Source organism: Camelus bactrianus, chromosome 8, assembly GCF_048773025.1.
Source record: "Camelus bactrianus isolate YW-2024 breed Bactrian camel chromosome 8, ASM4877302v1, whole genome shotgun sequence".
Classification (NCBI taxonomy): Eukaryota; Metazoa; Chordata; class Mammalia; order Artiodactyla; family Camelidae; genus Camelus; species Camelus bactrianus.
This window is the reverse complement of record NC_133546.1, coordinates 10,684,834-10,705,123: the sequence shown is the minus strand read 5'-3', so window position 1 is coordinate 10,705,123 and position 20,290 is coordinate 10,684,834. Positions and strand designations below refer to the sequence as shown.

General features: G+C 42.5%; 1 protein-coding gene across 1 annotated transcript in view; it reads right to left on the bottom strand.

Moving 5' to 3' along the window:
• The window catches only part of NOX3 (NADPH oxidase 3), a 55,847-nt gene that overhangs the window by 1,144 nt on the left and 34,413 nt on the right, over positions 1–20,290 (bottom strand). Inside the window, exons 11-12 of the mRNA XM_010965743.2 lie at positions 13,653–13,799; positions 9,140–9,264 (exon numbers count right to left, since the gene is read on the bottom strand). Coding sequence (XP_010964045.2) covers positions 9,140–9,264; positions 13,653–13,799 — 272 coding nt within the window. The remainder of the gene's footprint in view (positions 1–9,139; positions 9,265–13,652; positions 13,800–20,290) is intronic.

Sequence of the window (20,290 nt, the reverse complement as noted above, 5' to 3'; positions counted from 1 at the left end):
TTTTTCCAATCTCTGGCACAAGCTTAATTAGTTACTTTAGTCTAGTTCTCACACTTTGCTGTGCATAAAATTATCTAGGCAGATTATTAAAACATAGAGTCCCAGGCTTGAATCCAAGGAATGCATTTTTAGCAAGGCCCCCAGATGACATTAAAGCACATGGTCTTATGAACCACATTTTGACAAACACTGTCTTGGAGAAATTCCTCAGAACTGAGGATCAGCTTGCTACACCACCTTTCCTTCCTCATTCTGCTTTTGTTGGGAGGCGGGGAGCGTGCCTCTATAGCCTCATTCTCCTTAGCTTGCATATTAACATGGTTCTTTGCCATGTATTGTATCCATATTTAATTATGTGTTCCCAAACCATAATATCCATGGTAGAAATTGATGGTTCAATGACATTTCAAACTCTAGCTTCAAAGAAACTTATCAAGTGGATTCATTTGTAAATGACAATATGTTTAAAATGTGTAAGTACTATTTTTAAAGACATCATTCTCATGGCTAAATTTGAGAAAATACTTTTCCAGAAAATACTTCCCACTGAAAAAACATGAGTTTATGACTTAATGAAGCAATTTAAAGGTGTTTATGGAAATATCAGCCCACGGTTAAGAGTGCTGTTGGCTCCCCCACTTGGTTGCTAGGAAACTTAGGGCATGTTAATTACCTCCTCAAAGCCCCCCTTGCCTTAGCGATCCATGAGGGCAGTTCTTGTACCAAACTTCTAGCACCTCTGTGAAGGTTAGACCAGTCTTAGCAGACACAGCCTTCCGCCCTGTCCTTGGCACACTGGTGTGTTCTTGGGAACAGCGAGCTTACATTGTGACCTACATGATGTCTGCTTGCTCCACAAAGTTGACCAGAAGACGTGATGTTGGCTGTTAACCCAGTAATGATCACAGACCTCCCGGATTAGCACTCTTGCACTAGGTTTTTTGAGTTCTGGACTGAAACACTTTGAATGATAGATGGGCCAGGCAAAACCCTTCCCAGTGAAGAGTCTGATGCCCTGAGGCATCCTTGCATCTATGTTCAAAGACACTGTTACGCGTGGTGATATTTTTCCATTAGTGCAGGTGTCACCAAAGAGATTGCCCACTGGCCCGTCCCCAGCAGGCTAAGATTGCCCTTTCGTTTGCAGCCACTGTGGCTGTTTGCAGATCATGAAGATGCTCTTTGATGCTCTGCCTTTAAGACTCCATTTCAAATGATTCTGATTGCTGGCTGCCCGGGGTACTACTGGTGTCCCCAGCAGTTCACAGCTACCCTGCCTCTTTTGAAGTTGTGGCTATTACACGGCACAGCTAAGTACACACTTTTCTGTATTTATGTAGCTCTCATGGTTATGCAATCACCAAAAAGTCTCACAAAGGTTATTCACGATCTACCCTTCACTAAGGCAGAAAGGCCAGTCCTTCCCTAGCTCTCCGAGCACTTCTGTCCCCACACTCGGCATTCTTTCGCTTGCCTTGCTTACCCTCCTCGGCATTTGTGATTTCAAGTACAGAGATTTCTCATCACAAATGCTTGCAGTGAAGCATGGAGCTGAGAATCCCCACAAAGTGGTTAAGGCACAGATGTGACAGCATTTTTTTTTTTCTTTTATGAGGCCATGGACAAGTGCAACAGAACCCTAATGGGGTTGGTAAAGAAAAAAATTCTTCTATAAAGTTTAATTACCCACAATTTCTCAGAATGAAAAAAAAAAGATTCTCTGTAAAAGAAGTCTAAAAACACACGGCATTCTTCTTCAGTTTACAGCCTGCAAGCTGCAGAGTTTGCACACACGGGAAGAGTTGGCTCAGGGACAACATGAACGGCATCGATCAGGTCCGAGCTGCTGCCTTTCATGAGAAAAGGACAAATTTTACCCAGGCTCCAAAGACGGTTAACATTAACAGCATTATTTTTAGCTCTGATAAACAATAAAGAACATCCTCCCATCCCCTTCTTATTTGCTAAATAACTATTGTGCTTTTCTGTGGGGTTGATGCATTTTTCAAAACAGTTCAGCGATGCCATGCATGAAAGGCAGCCAAAATGTCACCCCCAGAGGACAGTCCGCCCGGCAGATACACGGGAGAGCGCTTGTGCCCGGGAGTAATCCCACATCCTGCTGGATTCCCAGCTTCGGCTGCCTTGAGCCCTGCTCTCTTTCAATCGTATGTTTGTTTTTATGTGTTGGCTTTTATGCTTGGTAAGTTATAACCCTGTAGGGGCAGACCCTAAACCCCATTTAAAAAAAATCAAATTACTTTATGCCCTGAGTGCACTCTGCAAATAAAATCGATAAACAGAAGCTTCCCGTGGATTTATGGAGGCTTAGAAAGAGGACCACGAGGGCGACGAACTCGGTATCAGACAATGGACACCACTTTGGGTTAATCTTTTCTAGAGAATGAGTTTCATTAGAAACGCTGCCAAATGATTCATCGCATAATTACATGTTGTATAACACCTTTCTTTTTTCCCCCGTAACCACAGATGAGCATTGTGTTGGCCTTTTTTTTTTTCTTTTTTTTTTTTTTTTTAAACCCATCTCCCATTTGATTTGCAGCAGCCTGCTCTGGGACTTCTCTCTGGGTCCTAATGACTCAGTTCACTGGGGGCTACGGACGTCCCTACAGCACTTGCTCACGGCTGAGACACACTTCTCTCGCTCTTCCTGCCGACTCCATCTTTGGCAAGAGTTAGCACTCTTGTCCCAGCTCCCTCATCTTTCTCATTGCCCCTTCACCTGCTGACGCTGGTTACTGTGCTTGGCTCTGAGGAGCAGAGAGAAAGCTGCCGCCCTTGAGGACGTCATGGTCAACTAGGACAGAGAAGTGAAGGCAGCTGACTTACAGCATTGGATCCCTGGCAAGGGTAGCGCCATTTTTCTTCCAATCTTGTCGCCTCCCCCTTTCTGATAAAACACTGAAGTCTATACACCTTCACACAGAAATATCCTAATATTTTTGCCATACCTAATGACTTGATACGTAGTATCAGCAAAGAAAATTTGCAGAATAGTGATAAATACACCCTGTGGTCACTTGCTCCCTGATCCCACCTACTGCAGATGGAATACTGCCAGGAATTTTCGTTGAACCTTCCCTTGATTATAACTGGAGGCCTGGATGTCCTCTGGTGCAAAGGTCCTATTTAAGTATGCTAACAGTACTCCAGCCCTAAGTTTATGGTGGTTTTATTGTTCTCGTGAAGCTATCATTTATCATGTGTGGGATTTCCACTTAAGTCTGTTCCTTTGAGTATTCTGAACAATTTAGTCAACTAAGGAATGTTTAGGATACCCTGTTAGATAGGCAGACTTGTGTGCTATAATCAGAATGGTAATTTCTTGAAAAGATCATTTAAAAACATTTTGCACATATGCACATACAAATGAGAACTGGAGGGAGTGCACACAAGCAAATGTGGTTCCAGATGGACACATTTACTCAATTTAGTATAAGGTATTTTTACATTTCTGAAAACAATGGGCAGTCTAAAATACATCCACGCAGCACGGATTAGAAGCTTACAATTGTATGGTAAGTCAGTCCCTTCCTGTGCTCCTGGGTTGGGTTGTACTGTTCTGACAAATGATAGTACTCTTCCAGTCTTTGCATTTTTCCTTCAAGATAAAAGAAACACTTCTACTGAAGTTAAGAAAAAAATGGCCAAACCTTCAAACTTTTTATGGGAATTAATTACATAAAGTTTTATGCCTACAAGGCATGGTGAAGTTACTAGTAGATGAGTCAAAAGTGGCAAATGATAAATACTATGTGAAACGTAAGATCAAAGATTGAAGTATTATGGAATATCACTTTATTCAATTAATTAAGAATAACTGATCCACACATTCAGAAGGCTGACTGCATGCCCAACGCGTGTTTACCAAAAAAGTAACTGGATGTAACAAAGATGTATTTATTTTCATTCTGTCTACCTTTTTGGAAATGATTTCCTGATTTTTCTGAACATTTGCCTTAAGCTTGGGAGCATATTGAAAACGTTTAAAAAAATGAAATACAGCTTTCATTTTTGTATAAGATACACATTTCTAAAGGTTAGTAAGACATGGATATCAATGCATGTATTTAATTAATCTATTATATTTTAATTGGGAGAATAATAGCCATTGTTTTTGTGTTTGGAGTAAATGTTAGTGCTTGTCTAACTTGAGCAATATACAACAATTGTCACATGCACATCCGTTTGGCTGAATCAATAAAAGATTTACTTTTTATATATCTGCTTAGCATTTGTTGATCTTCTTTTAAAACTATGCTTATGTTTTTGCAATACAGCTGAGACAATTACAAAAATTAATTGCAAATAAAAACAGCAGAATACCCTTTCTTACTTGCTACTCTCAGTCTTTGATCTCTTTTAAATTTTTTCTTCCTCTTTCCTTATTCGTATTCATTTTGATGTGCATCAATTTCTTTCTCTATTACTGTTATTTTTGCAATTTTCTGGTTCCTTTATAGCTTTCATGATTCTCTTTGATCTGCTTCCCTTCAAGCTTTATTTTTGGTGCTGTTTTTCATGTTCTGCAAAAAAAAAGAAAATGTTTTTGCCCCTCTTCCTTTTAGTCTTTTGATTTAACTCCTTCTTCTGAGAACAAGAACAAACTCCTACTTTAAGTGAACAGGTAAACGTCGTTAAAAGAGTAAGCCCTAAGAATCCTTGGCTTCGCGCTGATGAATAGAAATGGTTGAGAGCCTACTTCAAAGACCCTCAAGAACAAAGAACCTTTTCTGAGGCCATGAACAAATCCATCAATTCTTTCCTGGCTCACCTTTGCCAAAAAAGAAGAGCTAATAACAGGACCGACCTGTCTTGTAAAAGCAGCCAAGAAGGCTTGGGAACAAACAAATCCTTGACATAATCAGGGGAAAACATACTGTTTATCTCTTTAATAACCATCTTGAGGAAAATTAATGTGACTTTGTCCTTTGTGCAGAACAATAATTGAATTGTGTGTTTTATTTATATCTGGACAAAGGCCAGGATATTGAAATACTTCTCAATATTAGATTTTCGTATTTAAAAATTAGATTCTATTGGCATTCTCTTTCCCCGATTTCTTCATTAAAAGCTTCATTAAACATAAATCTTCCTTTACCCAGCAGAAAACAAAATTATTTTAAGGAGGTCATTTAAAAAGTCTTTTGGAAGAACAGTGCTCAGATCTTTGCCGGTGACTTGCCTTTTCCCTCGCATCTGGCATCACATGGATAAAATGGTAATTGATCTTTGCCTACATGCATCTATTAATAATTACAATGATGGTTGAAGCTAGAAAACAAATTGCAATGTTCTAGAGTCCAAGGCTATTACAAACATACTATTTTTTAAATTAGGGGCTAGGAAGTATGATGTGGAGGCTGGATTCAGTGACATCCAAACCTTGGGGGGGTTACTCTTCTACTCTGGAAGAGATGAAGCCATCCAGCAGGAAGCAAGAGGTTCCAAAGATACTGTGCTAAAAAATTCAGTCAGGCTTTCAGTACAGGCATGTACTACACTTTGATGATGGCTTTTGAAAAGGGATGAACACACTCCTCATAAGAGCGATGAGAGAAGTGACAGCTGTATGGTTTTCCCATCTTCCAACTGTTCTCTACTCCTCTCCCCCTGCAAAATCAGACAGACTCACTTCTCAGCATGATGCAGTATAATTTTAGGGGCAGAGTCTGTACAAACTGAGTTCCACTCTGGGTCTCTTGATGCTGTGTTTCTGGCTCATGCCTTTCTGAGCAAAGGGAGATAATTAAATGGTTTGGTTTGAAAGGCCTTCCCACTGGGCTGCAAACTTCATGTGTAACACAAACAAACAAATACAACATGAGGCATCAATACGGGACAATCAGCGCAAAGAGCAGTCTTATGTATAAAAACTTAAAAATTGAGATGTATGTGTCCGCGTCAAAAGCCCGCAAGGTGGGAACATTCATCCCCTGATAACTGAAAATGGAGTTTAAAACATTTATCAGGGGAACAGATTTTTTTTTTCCCAAAAGGAGAAAACAGCACCAAATAAAAAAAAAAAGCTGGTAAATTTCTGTTTGTTTTCTATCTCCAATTTTTATTTTTTATCTCTAATTTTTAAAGGAAACTGCAGATAAAATGATCCAGTCTCTGCCTCTGGACAAGAAGTACTGGATGGGTGTGAGATGAAGGGTGACTTTCAGGGCTCAGAGGAGACTGGGAGTCTTGGAACCAGGGCTGGGTGTTGAGTGGGGAGCCCAGAGGAACTGAATTCTGAGGCTCCAGAAGCTGGGATGAGTCCAAAGCACCACATTTGGACGGATGGCCAGAACTCGATTCTAGACCAAGTGTCAGCAAGAGTCAGGTCAAGAAGTAAAACCAAGCAGGTGGGTTTCTGGAATGGAGAGTCCCAAGGCCACCTGCACGGGACTTGACTGGCCCTCAGAGTGCACCTAAAGCTGAGCCTGAGGTGGGGAAGAGACAGTGCGGCTGGTCCAGTCCGTCCTCCTCTTAACCCTGAAGCCAAAAGTTAAGCTTTTCTTGGCCTTTCTTGCTAGAAATCTTTTATTCTCAGGGCCACTCAAGGTCAGGAGTAAGTTCCAGTTGTCTCTTGCCTGGGCTGACGCTGGCATGGAGTGCTCAGGAGTCTAGAGCCTCGGCACTGAACGCTGTTTCGGGTCAAGGGTTTCTCCCAAAGCCTCCTGGGGCACAGGGCTTAGTGAGGTTGGCTGGGAGCCTCACAGAGCACAGACAGTTTAAGTCAGAGTGAATTCACTGAAATTGGATGGGCTAGGAACCTTGTACAGCTACCTGGCCATTCCTTCCATGCCTCACCAAATCACCTTCCAATGGCTCATCCAGAGAAGTCTAACAGAGTCAATGACAATTAATTAAAGGAAAAAAAAAAAAAACAACAGAATAGTTCTGGTACAAAGAAAATATAAGAAAAAATGTAAAACAGAGAAGCCAGATTGACCAAAAGATGAACAATATTCATCAGAAAAGTATTCCGTAGAACAGAAAAAATACCAGGGAACTACAAAGAGTTTAATGAAGCAATAACCTCTGTGACAGAAGACCACAAAGCAGCAATGCCAGAACTGGCGGGAAGATGGGAGGATAAGAGGCAAATCACAGGAAACAGGGAATTAGTCAGAAATACCCTAGTAGATTTTAATTTACTTTTAATGGTTCAGTACTGGTAAACTGGGTAGAAAAGGGGTCGTATAGAAGACCTAAATGACATGATTAATAAAATGGCGATGAATAACACATATTGAACTCCGTAGCTGCAAATAGAGAATACCTTCCCCTTCCCTCCGATCTGTGATTCTTGGAACTCTTGTTGATCTATACATACTTGCTTCTTTCTCCATCTCATCTAGTTTCATGGCTCCAAACACAATTTACATGCTGACACTTCCCAAGCGTGTGCCTCCTGTCTGCACTTCTCCCATGAACTCCTGACTCATTCATCTGCCTACTCAGTCTCTCCACTTGGAAATATAACAGGCATCTAAAAGCTAAACATGTCAAGAAACTGAACTCCTGACATCTCACACCTGCCAGCCATTCCTCTTATAGTTGTCCTCATCTCGGTCAGCGGTAATTCCAGTCAAGTTTGGGCCATGACTCCCATCTAGTGCAACAGCAAGTGATGTCAGCTCTACCTTCAAAAAATATCTAGAATCCAGCTGCTTCTCGGTACCTCCACTGCCACCTCCCCCATCCAAGCCACCACCTCCACCGCTCACCTCCTCACTGGCCTTTCCATTTCTTCCCAAGGCTCCTTACAATCCAGTCTCTCGCAGCAGGCAGAGGGATCCAATTAAACGTAAGACTGATGCATCATGTCACTCTTGCTTAAATCTTAAGCTGGCTTCCCCTCTTAGAGTTAAATCCAAATAAAATGACCTGTAACTTTTCCCAGTTATCTCTCCTACATTCCTTCTCCTGCTACTCTTCCTTTTAACCCATGTGTTCCAACATCGCGGGCCTCCTAGATCATGCCAGAAATGGTGGCTCCTGCCTCAGAGCCTTGGCACATGCTGCTCTTTTGCTCTTTCCCAGTTGTCCATGTAACACACTCTCTCACTTCCTTCATATCATTCTTCAAACATGGAAACTATTCTTTAAACAAAGACACTATTAGGGCATGCTACTTCAAGAGCTGTAGATGATGGGGTTTCAAAACAAAGACTGATTTAGGAGATACACAATAACAACCATAACTATATGGTGCTTTGCACTTTACCAGGCTCTTCAACCAACTATACATTTTTTAAAATTATGAAAATAACACTGTGAATGCATAAAATCACTCACGTTTTACAGTGGGGCCCAAAAGCTCAAACAAATTCCCTTGTTCTAGACCATGTAGCCAGTATTTTCTAGAATCAGAGAGCACAGCTTTCCCTCCTGCCTTATGGTCCCAGAGAAAATGCTCTTCCTCTTCTATGTTGAAACTTATCATGTAATGATGATAATAATAGTAATGTTAATAATAATAATAGTAATAGTAACAATAATAATAATAATAATAATAGCAGCTAACATACTGAACTCAGAGCACTGTTTTAGGCACTTTGCAAGTATTTATACATTTAATTCTCACAGAAGCTAGGAGGTAAACAGTTTTATTATTTGCAGTTTACAAAGAGGAAGACTAAGTCAGTGCAGCTTAAACAACCTGATCGAGGTAAACCAGTTGTGACGGCAGAGCCGGGATTTATGCCCCAGCACTTGGGCTCCAGACTTGGGTCCTTACTATCACCCCAAATCTCTACTTGGTTTTGCATTATTTATTTTCCTAGACATGCTAGATTCAGTCTATGGTTTGGCATGAGAGAATTCATCCAGGATTTCTTGAAGGCATTGGGCATTTAAGAAATACCATCTTAATGAAGTTGTAGTGTGAAAAATTTCAATGTAATTGATAATTGTCAGGTACTGTAAGCCGCTCAAGCAGAGGCTTGTGGTTCCTGAATTATCCCACGGCCATCTTTTCTAAAGTTGATGTTTCATTTCTAAACAAGATGCCCCCTACTGCAGATTAACCAGTCTGTGCTGAGAACTTTCCATTTCAGCAGCAACGGAGCCTGCGCCTCTCCCCGGAGGCTCCCAGCAGGCAGAGGGGAGAGAGCTACCTTACCTGGAGTGACTGTAGGCGACCTGCCGGAACTCATTATTCCAGTTAGGTCTTCCATAGAAGGTTTTCTGCTTTAATCCAGTAATCACATCAGTATTTTCGTCCCAGTGTAGAGCTATGTGAAAAGCCTAAAATATAAATTGTGGTATCAGATGACATTTAGAAAAAAAAAAAAAAAGTAAACTTTTTTTAAAAAAAAAAGTGAATACTAAATAAAAGATGAAGTAATGATGCTTATTTGTAGATTTGATACACAAGTGTTTTTAATGGGGAATCTTTTTGTATTCCACTGCTGAAACAAAGTGCCTTCCAAATGATTGATGTGCAAAAACAATGAGCCTGGAAAGAGGGCTTTTCTTGAAAAGATGAGAGTAATACAGAAAATTGGGTTAGGGGAAAGCAAGCACTAAGCTATTTCCTTTTTTTTCTGCCAAGTGTCTCAAAAAGTAATCTCAAGCTCTCCTCCCATTCATGTCATAGTAACCTTTGGGGATCTGAGGAGAGCACTGCCCGATTAAAGTGATAGGAAATGCCCAGAATGAAGCTGGACTTTACAATCAGGTCTGCCTAATGGGTTGAAACGGTTAGTGTTCAGGTTCAAGTGCTGGGAAGATGTTGAATCTGGCAGGCAGGACAGGTGGCCAGAGCTCAGCAAGGGGCATGTTTGGAACTCTGTGGCTGACTGCTTGCCTTCCAATTAGATGGAAGCACCCAGGTATCAGGTGGTGGATAAGTAAGAGCCTGGGGAGTAGCAATGCCTGGTGATGATTTTTTCGAGTTGCTGTCATTTGTTTCGGCCCCTGCTGAGTTCCGGTGATTAAGAAGGATTCCTTCGATAAACAACAAGGTTCTACTGTATAGCACAGAGCACTATATTCAATATCTTACAATAGCCTATAATGAAAAAGAATATGAAAAGGAATATGTATATGCATAACTGAGTCACTGTGCTGTATACCAGAAGCTAACACAACACTGTAAACTGACTGTACTTCAACAAAAAATAATAAAAAATAATAATAAAAAAATAAATTACAAAAAAAGAATTCTTGCTTCTTATCCTCTGGGATTTGTGTCCCCAGTGCTCATCCCTCAGACCCTTCCATAGCTCTTAAGCTCACCAGTTTTACCCTTCGGTGCCCCATTTGCTCACATCCTCTGATCAGTTAGGGTATCACCCCTATCAGGCCCAACTCTTACCCCAGAGCCTACTGCAAGCCTGACTTCCCAGTTGGCTGGCCTTCTCATCAAAGCAGCTGGGGATTGGGAGGTGGGCAGAGAATAATGGGCATGCCCTCACAAGCCTGTAGATGATGGAAGACTCTGGTGGAATTGCAGAAATCTAGGCTGTGGGAAGTTGCCATTGACAAGTCTGACCCCATGGAACAGAGCTACTATAGGCATTGAGTTTGGGAACAGGGGTCCAGGCAAGAGAGGGAAAAATGGCAAGAGGAGGGCAGGACCCTCTCAGGCAGGTTGATCAAGGCAGAGAGTTCTGGAATAAGAACCTAGATGGTTGTTGAGGATTGGACCTTGGAAACTGGCAGAAGCACCCCTATCAGAACTGGAACTCAAGGTCAGAGTTGTACTGGCCTCCAGATGAGAGTGGCCATGCTGTATCTCCCCAGCTGTCTTGCTTAACAGTAGGACTGGTTGGTGCCACACAGGAAGCTGGTTTCAGCTGCAGGCAGAAGAAGAAGGCAGAGACCGTCGACTCTCTTTTGACTAAGTGCCAGATCTGATGACCAATCCAGCCTTACTTGGCTTCTCCACCACATGGCTGAACATTGTTTCGTCTTGATTCTATCTGCATTATAAAATCCTAGTTCTTCTACTTTTCTCTGGCTCTTCTTTTGATTCAAGCAAGAAACGTTAGATTTTATTTTCTTGTCATATTCTCATGTCTCAAAAGGCAGCTGCCTTCTCAATCGCTAGGCTCGGTTCTCTGCCTCTCTTTTGGACCATTACTTCCCAAAGAGCTTCCATTGTCATAGCCCCAGTTAGCATAACATACAAAGATGGATTCAAACTTTCTCTCCCGAGCCCTCATCTTCTTGCCTGAGTAGAGTCCTGCCTCTCAAATTCTATATATTTTTTTTTTTTTGTAGAATTCTTTCTGTTCCTTTGAATTGGTCATTGCAGCTAAAAATGAGTCATTCAATTTCCCAAATGATTTGTGACTTCCAGTTACTCCCACAGACAATTGTGAAGTGATTTCCACAGGCGGGCAGGTGCTCTGAATGGAGTGGTAGAAAGAAGAGAGAAGGTCTCTGCTTTGGGAGGAGCTGGTCATCGGAGGGAGGGACCGCCCATGCACACAGCTGCTATGACCTGAGTCAGACCGCCCGTCTTTACTAGAGACAGAAGCAAAGTGCCCTGGAGAAGGAAACAGGTTACTCTGGTGAAGCTCCAAACAATTTTGGCTAAGAAAACTGGGGAAGGCCTTAGAGGGGACCAGGCTTTAAAGGATGATTCCATGCAGTAGACAGTGGGAGGGACAGAGGGGCTTAAGTGACATGTCAGGGAAGGGGGAACAGTATCAGGGGAGACATGAAAGCAAGAAAGTCTTGGGCATGATAGGAAAACACGCATTGTTTGGTGGCTCTGGTGCCAAAGGAAAATGACGGGAATTCGACAGAACAAGTGTGGTGCTGTCAGGACAGGAAGGGCCTGGAAGCATTTGCTAAGATGTTTGGGTGGTATTGACTAGAAAAAAAGAGACTTTCCTACTTCTGTCAGCAGTACCGCCCAGCTACCAATTACTGATGTTCAAACATTTGGAATTGTATTTGTTCCATATTTCTCAGCCCAACATTCAATTAATCTCCAAACCCTGTTGATTTGCCCTTCATAATACCTTTGCCATCTGTGCCTTCTGTTCTTGTCATTCTGCCACTTTGAGGTTGTTGAATTTAGTTTCCCAATTGGCTGTTTCTAAAACAGCCTCCTGATTCCTTTACTGACAGCATGTACCAATTATTTTTTTCCTGAAATTTTAGCATCTAAAGAATTTCCAACATGTCACGGCAAAATTTAAGAACACGTCTATTTTAGTTTACTCGGATTCAGAAGAAAAGTCTATCTTATAGTGTACTTTTGGGCCAGGCAGGGATGAGACGGGACAGAGCTGTGTTGTCACAAAATCAAACGGGGCCTCAGTCCTGCAACTTCCAAATGGAAGACCTAGGCATGGGGCAGTTGGGATCAATTCACTTCAGAAGCAGAAGAGCAAGGGCAGGACCAGAAAGCAAAAGACAAAGGCTGTGCTTTTCCTTCACCAAATGGCTCATGCGTCAAACATCCCATTCGAATGAGAAAAAAAGGTTTGTTTGGAAAATAAAACTAACACTATTTAATTCATTAAGATGTTTCAAGCCTAGTTCCCAAGAAATTTCTATTTCAAATTATCCCAGAGGAATAAATATTTAAGACCAACTGCAAATAAGACCCTAAAAAATCATTTAGCTACTGAATTTCAATCAAAGTCTTATTCATTTGCAGAAGCACAAACTACAGTGATGTCCTTTAGAGCCAACGTATACATGTGTGTGTGTATGTGTGTGTGTGTGAGAGAGACAGACAGAAAGAGAGAGAAAAGCTAGCTAGTTAAGTCAGGAGCTCACAAGAGCAAATTCACTTGTAAACTTAGTGACTAATGCAAATCTCTTTGGTTCAAACACGCTTTCCTTAAAGTAAATATCTATAGTAGCTGTCACAGAAGTGCTGATTAGAACATAAAGTTCATAACCTAGTAATCTCTTCATTGTTAGCTTCCATATTTGAGGAGTTAAAAGAGAGTTAAAATTTAATAGTTATTATTCAATACGATAACACTGAATTACTACCTCAGTGCAATATTATGATATGCATTATTTTGGTAAACGCAACTTTCATATTTCACTAATACACACTACACGTCAGAACACCTGCCACAACAGAAGATCGTTTTGATCTTAGGTGAATAAACATACTTACACACAACTCCTCAGAATGCCTTAAGAAAAATAAATCTCCAGGTAAATCATGTATTCATAATAATTATTTTCTGTAGGAACTCAGATATTTTACAATACCAAATGTTGAATGCAAACACCTGGGATTTTTTCTGGTTAACTCTGAATAGCTCAAAGCATAGACTCACAATCAATTAGGAGTTCGACAAGACAATACAGTCAATCCATAATATTCTCTTGATGTTACTAAAATGACAAATGCAACTCTCAGTGACATGATTTTTCTTGGGTTTCTGAGAGTGGAATTGTCTTCCACTAACCAATCACTTTTCCAATCTTCTATTCCTCAGCAAGATAACCGTAGGCTGTTTTATTGCTATAAATTGAAGAGCTCTTGCTAATCTGGTTTTATTTTATTCCCTTTTCCTTTTAAAGAACATAAAAATAAGACTTTGATGCAACCAGATAACTGTGTGGCTCATTATTGAAATCGTTCCTCTCCTCTTTGCAATATTATGAGACGCGTTAGATAATATTGCTCATTCTCAGAGTCTTATCAATACCTGATTTTCATCCCAGCCAGTAAGAAATATATGATAACTCAGAAAGTGAGCTTTCCCTTGCTCTCTCGTCCGTGTCTCCAGCGAGAGTAAGAGATCAGCAAACCACTCGAAAGCTCTTGGGTCCCGGCAAATCCAGTAGAAATACACCTGTCAAGAGAGAAGGCAAGAAAACAGATCGGTCCCTCTTTTCATAATGTGCTGATGATCATTTGAGACTACTCTATCTTCATGAAATTATTTGAGCCCAAACAGGCACTTCTGCAAAATAACATGCCTCTCTCTGCCAGTGAACAAACAGTCACACTGTGATTTCTTTGGGAAAAATGCACGTTGTGTTTGAAAAGGCCCGGAGTGAATTCAGAGAGTCAGGAGCCTGTGGGTCATTGCCAGCTTCTCTGGATGAGGATCAAGTCACCACGTTCCTGGCTGTGCTTCTTTGGAACGAGGTTAGCAGTCAGGACGAGCTGTGCCTTTGACTGTTCCCAAAGGGGGATAAACCATTAGGCCAACCCCCTTCATCTTTACTTACGACCTAAGCTCGGGATTTGAACCCCCTTCTCCAGAGACCCCAAAGGCTTGTTCACTAATCCACTTCACCAGCCGCAACCTCTGGAGGGTGGAGATTATGATAATTGCAGAATCAAACTAGACAGGCCAGAAGTTTCCCTCAGCCAGACATCTCAGTGTCCAAGAAAGCTGGTGGGTGGAGGCTGTGGCTGTGTGTTGATGGCTATAATGAAATTACGGTGAGGAACATTTCTTTCTCTCTGCTTTTTTTTTTTTTTTTAAACTTCTGCGCATTTAGCAAATGACATGTGACAAGAAGTAGCTTGTGTTTGCTAAAATAAAGACTTAGTTTTGTGCTTTGAGTTTCAGGTAATTGTGTCCAGAAGAAACCACAGTAGGCAGGTCTATTAATTCTCCTATTTTTCTCACACTCCTACCCCCTGCTGCTGCCTGCTGTTTCCTGCACGCTCTCTCCAGAAAGACACCTCTGCTGCTTGACAAGATGGACAAGGGGGTTGGTCCCGATCTCCACGAGGAAGCATCGCCTCCAGCAGCCAGTGCTCTCTCGCCCCTCTCCCCACCAGCCGGCCTGCAAGCTCACCATCATATAATGAGACCTACAGACGAGATTTAATTAACAGATCAAATTCATGAGGGAAAAAAAAATCACAGACTGTGTTTCAAGGCTAAACATCTCACCTGTTCTCTCCAGGTTTGTGCAGGAATTTATGATGGTAACAGTCAGGAGGAATAACAGCTAGTGAGGACAAAAACTTCTCTCAAGAATGAGAGCCTACATATTTGTTGGGCAGTTGCTGATGGAAGGGCACTTGGAATACTCATCTCAAGACAAAAAATAATCACCCCCATCCCCACCCTCTAAGAAAAGGAGCTTTTTAGTTGCAAAACTGAAAAGTCAGTGGTTCCGTCTGGTGATCGTGTTCACCCACTCGCTTGTTGATTCAAGGAACACGTATTGAATGTCTACTCTACGTCAAGACTTCTCATCTCAGGAACTAGAAAAGCAAACCAAAAAGACCAAAAATTCCTTTCATGGAGTCTGCATTTTAGAGGGAGAAGAAAGGTGATAAGTGGACAAGCCAAATACAGACTATGTCAGAGGGTGATGGGTACCATGGAGAAACAGAAAGCAGGCTGGAACAGGGCTGCCCTAGGAAGTCAAGGGGTCAAGGAAAGCGGACATGTGAGCCAAGACATGCAGAGTTGAGTGACTGGGGAGGAGCCCTGCAGACGGAGGGAAGACGGGGTGGGGAGGGGTTGAGTGGGGGCTCTCAGGGAGGAGCCGGGAGGCTGGTGCGGCTGGAGGTGAGGAGGGAAGAGCAGCAAGAAGCGAGGTCTGCGGGAAGGCGGGGGAGGAGCCCACGTGGGCTGTGGGGCCACCTTGACTTTTCCTCCGCGTGGGGACGGAAGTCACCGCGGGGCGTCGGGCAGGGGAGTGACACCATCTGAGGAAGACCACGGGGAAGGATCGCTCCGGCCCTGGTTCTGAGAGTAGAATGGGGGGGGGGGGGGGGGGAAGAACGGCGGCCAGGAGGCTGGTTTTACATCTTATGTCGGTGATGAGTCCTGCTAGTCTTTCTTTTCACTGGGAGTAGTGCCTAATTTAAATTATTCTTCAAAACCTCGGCCCTTCCCTCAAACTCACTTTGCTTCCTGCGGAAATAAAAACCCACTGACTGAACTGAATGCCCTTCTCACCTATGCTCCACCCCCTCCTTCCTGCCCCCGTAGGTTGTTTTATCGAAAGTTAATGGTGCATTTGGTATAAAACAAACATCATTGGCTTCTTTTCTATTATTTTTCACTCTTTCAGAAACATGCTGAAAATACATTCCTATGGGAACAATAAACCAAAACATTCTTTTTTTTTTTTAAAACTTGTCAATTTCAAAACCCAGTCCCACTCGTCCTTACTTGAAAAATGGTCACATCTTAGCTTCCTCACTTCCTGACCCTATTCTTTCAAACAGAAATCATCCCTGTCCTTACTTTCTGAGGCTTAGCTGTGTGTCCGTGTTCTGAGGGTCCGCCAGGCCTTTTATAGTTTTGCTTCCTTGTAATGGCTTTGTGTCTTTCCCTCTGTAATTGACTTAAAGGTGACACTGGGTAGCTTTGGTGCAAGAAGCAACGGAGGGGCACTGAATGGGCTCCGGGGAAGTGCTTCAGGCAGAAAAAGAAGAAAAGGGGCTTTGAACGGAGGAAAAGTGTATTTACTTTGACTCCCTTTCATCTTTCTGATGGTGAGGGACCCCACAGTGAAAGGACAGAAGCGTCCCACCTATGCGTTTCGTCCAGGAGGAAGGGTCTGGTCAACGGTAGGACAAATGTCCCAAACAATAGGCTACACGCCTGTGATCTGTGCTTTCCAACACACACCCTTCCTCAGTCTCCAAAAATAAATCCTAAAATCTGCTACCTGTAATAAAGCATGGCTTTCAGAATTCTGTCGCTGATAACAGAGGCCCAAAATACTTCAGGGACCTGTAAAAGGTTTTGTGAAGCAGAAAGTCATCCTCAGGAAAATGATGAAAGTTCTGAACTTCTGTAGCCATGAGGTTGTTTCTTCTGTAGGACTCAGCCCATCCATTTTTGTAGATCTGACGGGTCCCCAGATGTCTGGGGTGAACCCTCTGGGGCGGTGTCATGGGTTAAGAAGTTCTGTGTGCCTGTGACCTGTCACAGGCCTTTGCTGTCACATCGGTCCTATCCCGAAGTGCCAGACAAACTCAGCCACGTCCAGTCTTGGAGGGTTAGAGGGCCGGGGTCTGAGCTCCGGCTCATCCCCATGTTCCCAGAGCCTGGGCTTCTCTTGAAGGACGTGTGCACCAGGTCAAGGTGATCTGGGCCCAGTAAAAAATGGAACTGTGCAATTTTTGGATAAGCCATTCCAGAAAAGGAAATAAGAAAAGCTACTTAGTGATTTTACTACCAGAGTTCCAGACTCTCCCATCAGAGGCTCCTATGCCATGGGCTGGATAAGCACCCACACACCTGGGCAGAGGACACATCCTCAAATACACTCTTTCTTTAGACCCAGCATCAGTTTCCATCCATGTTGCTGCAAATAGCATTATTTCATCCCTTTCTACGGCTGAGTAGTATTCTGCCACTTTAATATGTGGCAATCTAGGCTCAAGTTAACTAACCCGCTCCCAGTTACACAGCTCCTGGGTAGTGAACCAGGACTCCAGGATGGGCTGCAGGAGTCAAGGGCTCATGATGTTTAATTATTATGCTCTACTATATCCTCAACCCACATCCTCAGGTACAACGTCCTTCCTTGGAAAGGAAAAAAAGCCTCTTGGAAGGGCTCTGAGCCACAGATAGATAATTATTGTCCCCGTTCTGTCCTCAGGAAATTGATGTTGGGTCTGTTGTTGCCCTGGTTTTTATCTTGCTGTTGCTGTTGCCAAGGTCACCCTGGACGAACACAAGCGCAAATTTTGGAGCAACTAGTTCTTCTCATTGAGAAGCTTCCCTAACGTGGCTTCCACATCCAGTTTTAAAGAAATAAAATTATAAAACTGTTTCTCCCATTATTCACAGTAGGACTAAGACTAGCCTTTGTCAACCACTTTTAGTCCTTAAGACTTTTTCTTAAAGCCATTATTGGTAATATTAACTATTTCATGGCTTTGCTGCAGCTTTGCCCTGTGACCGAGGGCTGACTTTTATTATGCCTCAGTTTGTTCTAATCATAGTTGATAAGACTATGTTGGACATCTGAAATGTTCATTCATGCTAGAATAATTAAATACACTGTGATATATCCATCCTACAGAATACTCTGAGGGCACTAAGTAAAGGAGCTCCAAGCCATGTTAGAATGAAAAACAAAAAACAAAAATAGCCCATCTTTCTCTCTCTCTCTCTCCCCCCACCCTCCACCTCCTTCCTTACGTAAAATAAAATAAAAAAAAAATACCCTGCACATGTGCGCAGGTGAGTATGTGTACACAAATGTGCACAAGAGGAATGGAACAAGACGCACTCAGATGTTTCACAGTGGGAACCCTGGAGAGTGAGGTGGTGGTGGTGGTGGGTTTAGGGAGGGAGGCGAATGAAGGAAGATTTTTGAAGGAGTATTTTATTTGAATCTTTTACAAGGACCCTGCAGTCATGTATGGCTGGTGTGGTTAATAAAGCAAGATATTAAAAATATTAATACTGGTCCCTTCCCCACGGGGCAGTGGGGAGGCCGCAGGGAGGCCTGAAGTCTTCAGAGGCCACCTAGAGAAAGATGAGAAGCACATGTGTCTCCTGGAGACGCAAGCCGGCCTCCTACTCCCCGGGTCCATTTTTCACACGGCTCTCAGCCGTCGCTGGAGATGATCAATTCCGGGAGGTGCCAGAGCCGGTGAGAGCGAAAGTGAAAGTAAATAATTTCTCAAACTAAACCGACTAAATTAAATGCATTTTTCATTCATTAGAAAAGAGAGCAGGTCCTCCTTTGTTTTATTAATGTATTTAAGTAGAGTATGGATTTTTTTTTTTTTGCCTTTCTTGGTCTCTTTGTCTTTTTCCCACTGGCCTCTGCTGTCTTTCTATTTGAATTATCTGTTTATTATATTAGGTTAAGAACCCAAAGGCTGTTTTGCATGGGACGCACTATAAATACCCATTATCACGGTTGTGTGTTATTGAGCTGATGAAGGAAGACAATTTATGAAGAAATTAGATTATCTCAGTTTTTCTATAATCTATTTTATTATCGTCTGAAGATTACATATGCAGTTAAGAAAATGAACCGAAGCAGCCAGTTGGCGGTTCCCTCGGTTCCGAGTCCACCGCTGCGATATTAGCGTAAACTAGAACATGGTGGCCAATGCATTTCTGTCAGCAGCCTTCCCCCTCCCTCCCCATTTGTACACACCTATTTCATTCATCATTTTGACAGTTTGCACAAGCAAACTGTCCTAATTTTTTTCAAGAGCTCTTTTCACAAATTGAGTGTGATGTAGAATTAATCATCCCCGTTAGGGAGGAGTTGGGAGACTTTCGTCGCCAAGGGGCATTTTTACCCTCGGCTGCCTCCATACTGCATCCCAGAGACTTCCCTGCCACTCACACCCCCTTCCCTCATCCCAAAGGAGCACCGTGTTCTCATCTGCCTGCAACTAAGCAAAGTTTGGCTCTTACTCTTGCGTTGAAAACATCCCTTTAATATATTACAACTTTTTCCCATCTCTTCACAGCAAGCCATCATTAGATTTATTGTTATTTTGCCTTCTTGGGAAGTTACCTTCTAACCACATCTCTCTCTTCCTCTGCCCCTCCTCCCCACTATCTTTAAAAATAAAAGAGAACCAGAAAGTAATTTCAAAAGTGCCAGCTGCCAACAGGAAGTGCTCTACATGATGCCAAAGAAGAGGCAAGAGTCCTATTGGCTGTTCTCTTGCATTTGACTTAAAAGCGTTCTAGGTCCATGTGGCAGAGGGGAAGGGTAAAGAGATACAGCTTGCAATGGTCACAACTAAGAGAACTCTGATGCAGTATTTTTACGTTAGACTTGCAACATGAGCCTTATAGGTAAAAACATCTGCCTTTATACCAACCGGTGTTTTAAACAGGAGGGAGAAAAATCTCAACCAATTACAGTTAACCATTTAAGCTTAAAATTCCAGCTCTGAACCCCTGTACTGTTTTTCCCCCTTTTTGTGTTGCAGAAGAGAACAATCTGCAGACTCTAGCCCAGATCTGTAAATGTGAAGATGCTGTTGGATAAGTCCGCACTGCTTTGCTCTGCTGCCGTGAAAAAATGATACAGACACTGACAGCTTAGTGGAAGGAGCAGTATTTATATTTCAAAAGCGTGTGGGTGGCCCTGACAAATACTAGTTACATAAGCCCAGTGAGAGCTGCACTCAGACAAACAAAATTGCTTTAAAACAGAGAAGTTTTCCAAACTTTTTCTCATGTGGGCAGATCCTGAGGAAGTGGATCCCAAGTGTGATTTTCAGCCTAAAGTTTCAATAGCATGAAATGTCACCTCTTTCATAAAAGAGCTTTGAAATCAGAAACGCAGCTCCTGTCCTGACTCAGTGGCGAACCAGGTAAGGACTTTGGACAAATCACTTCCCACTCTAAGTACTTGTCATGTGCAAAGCTGG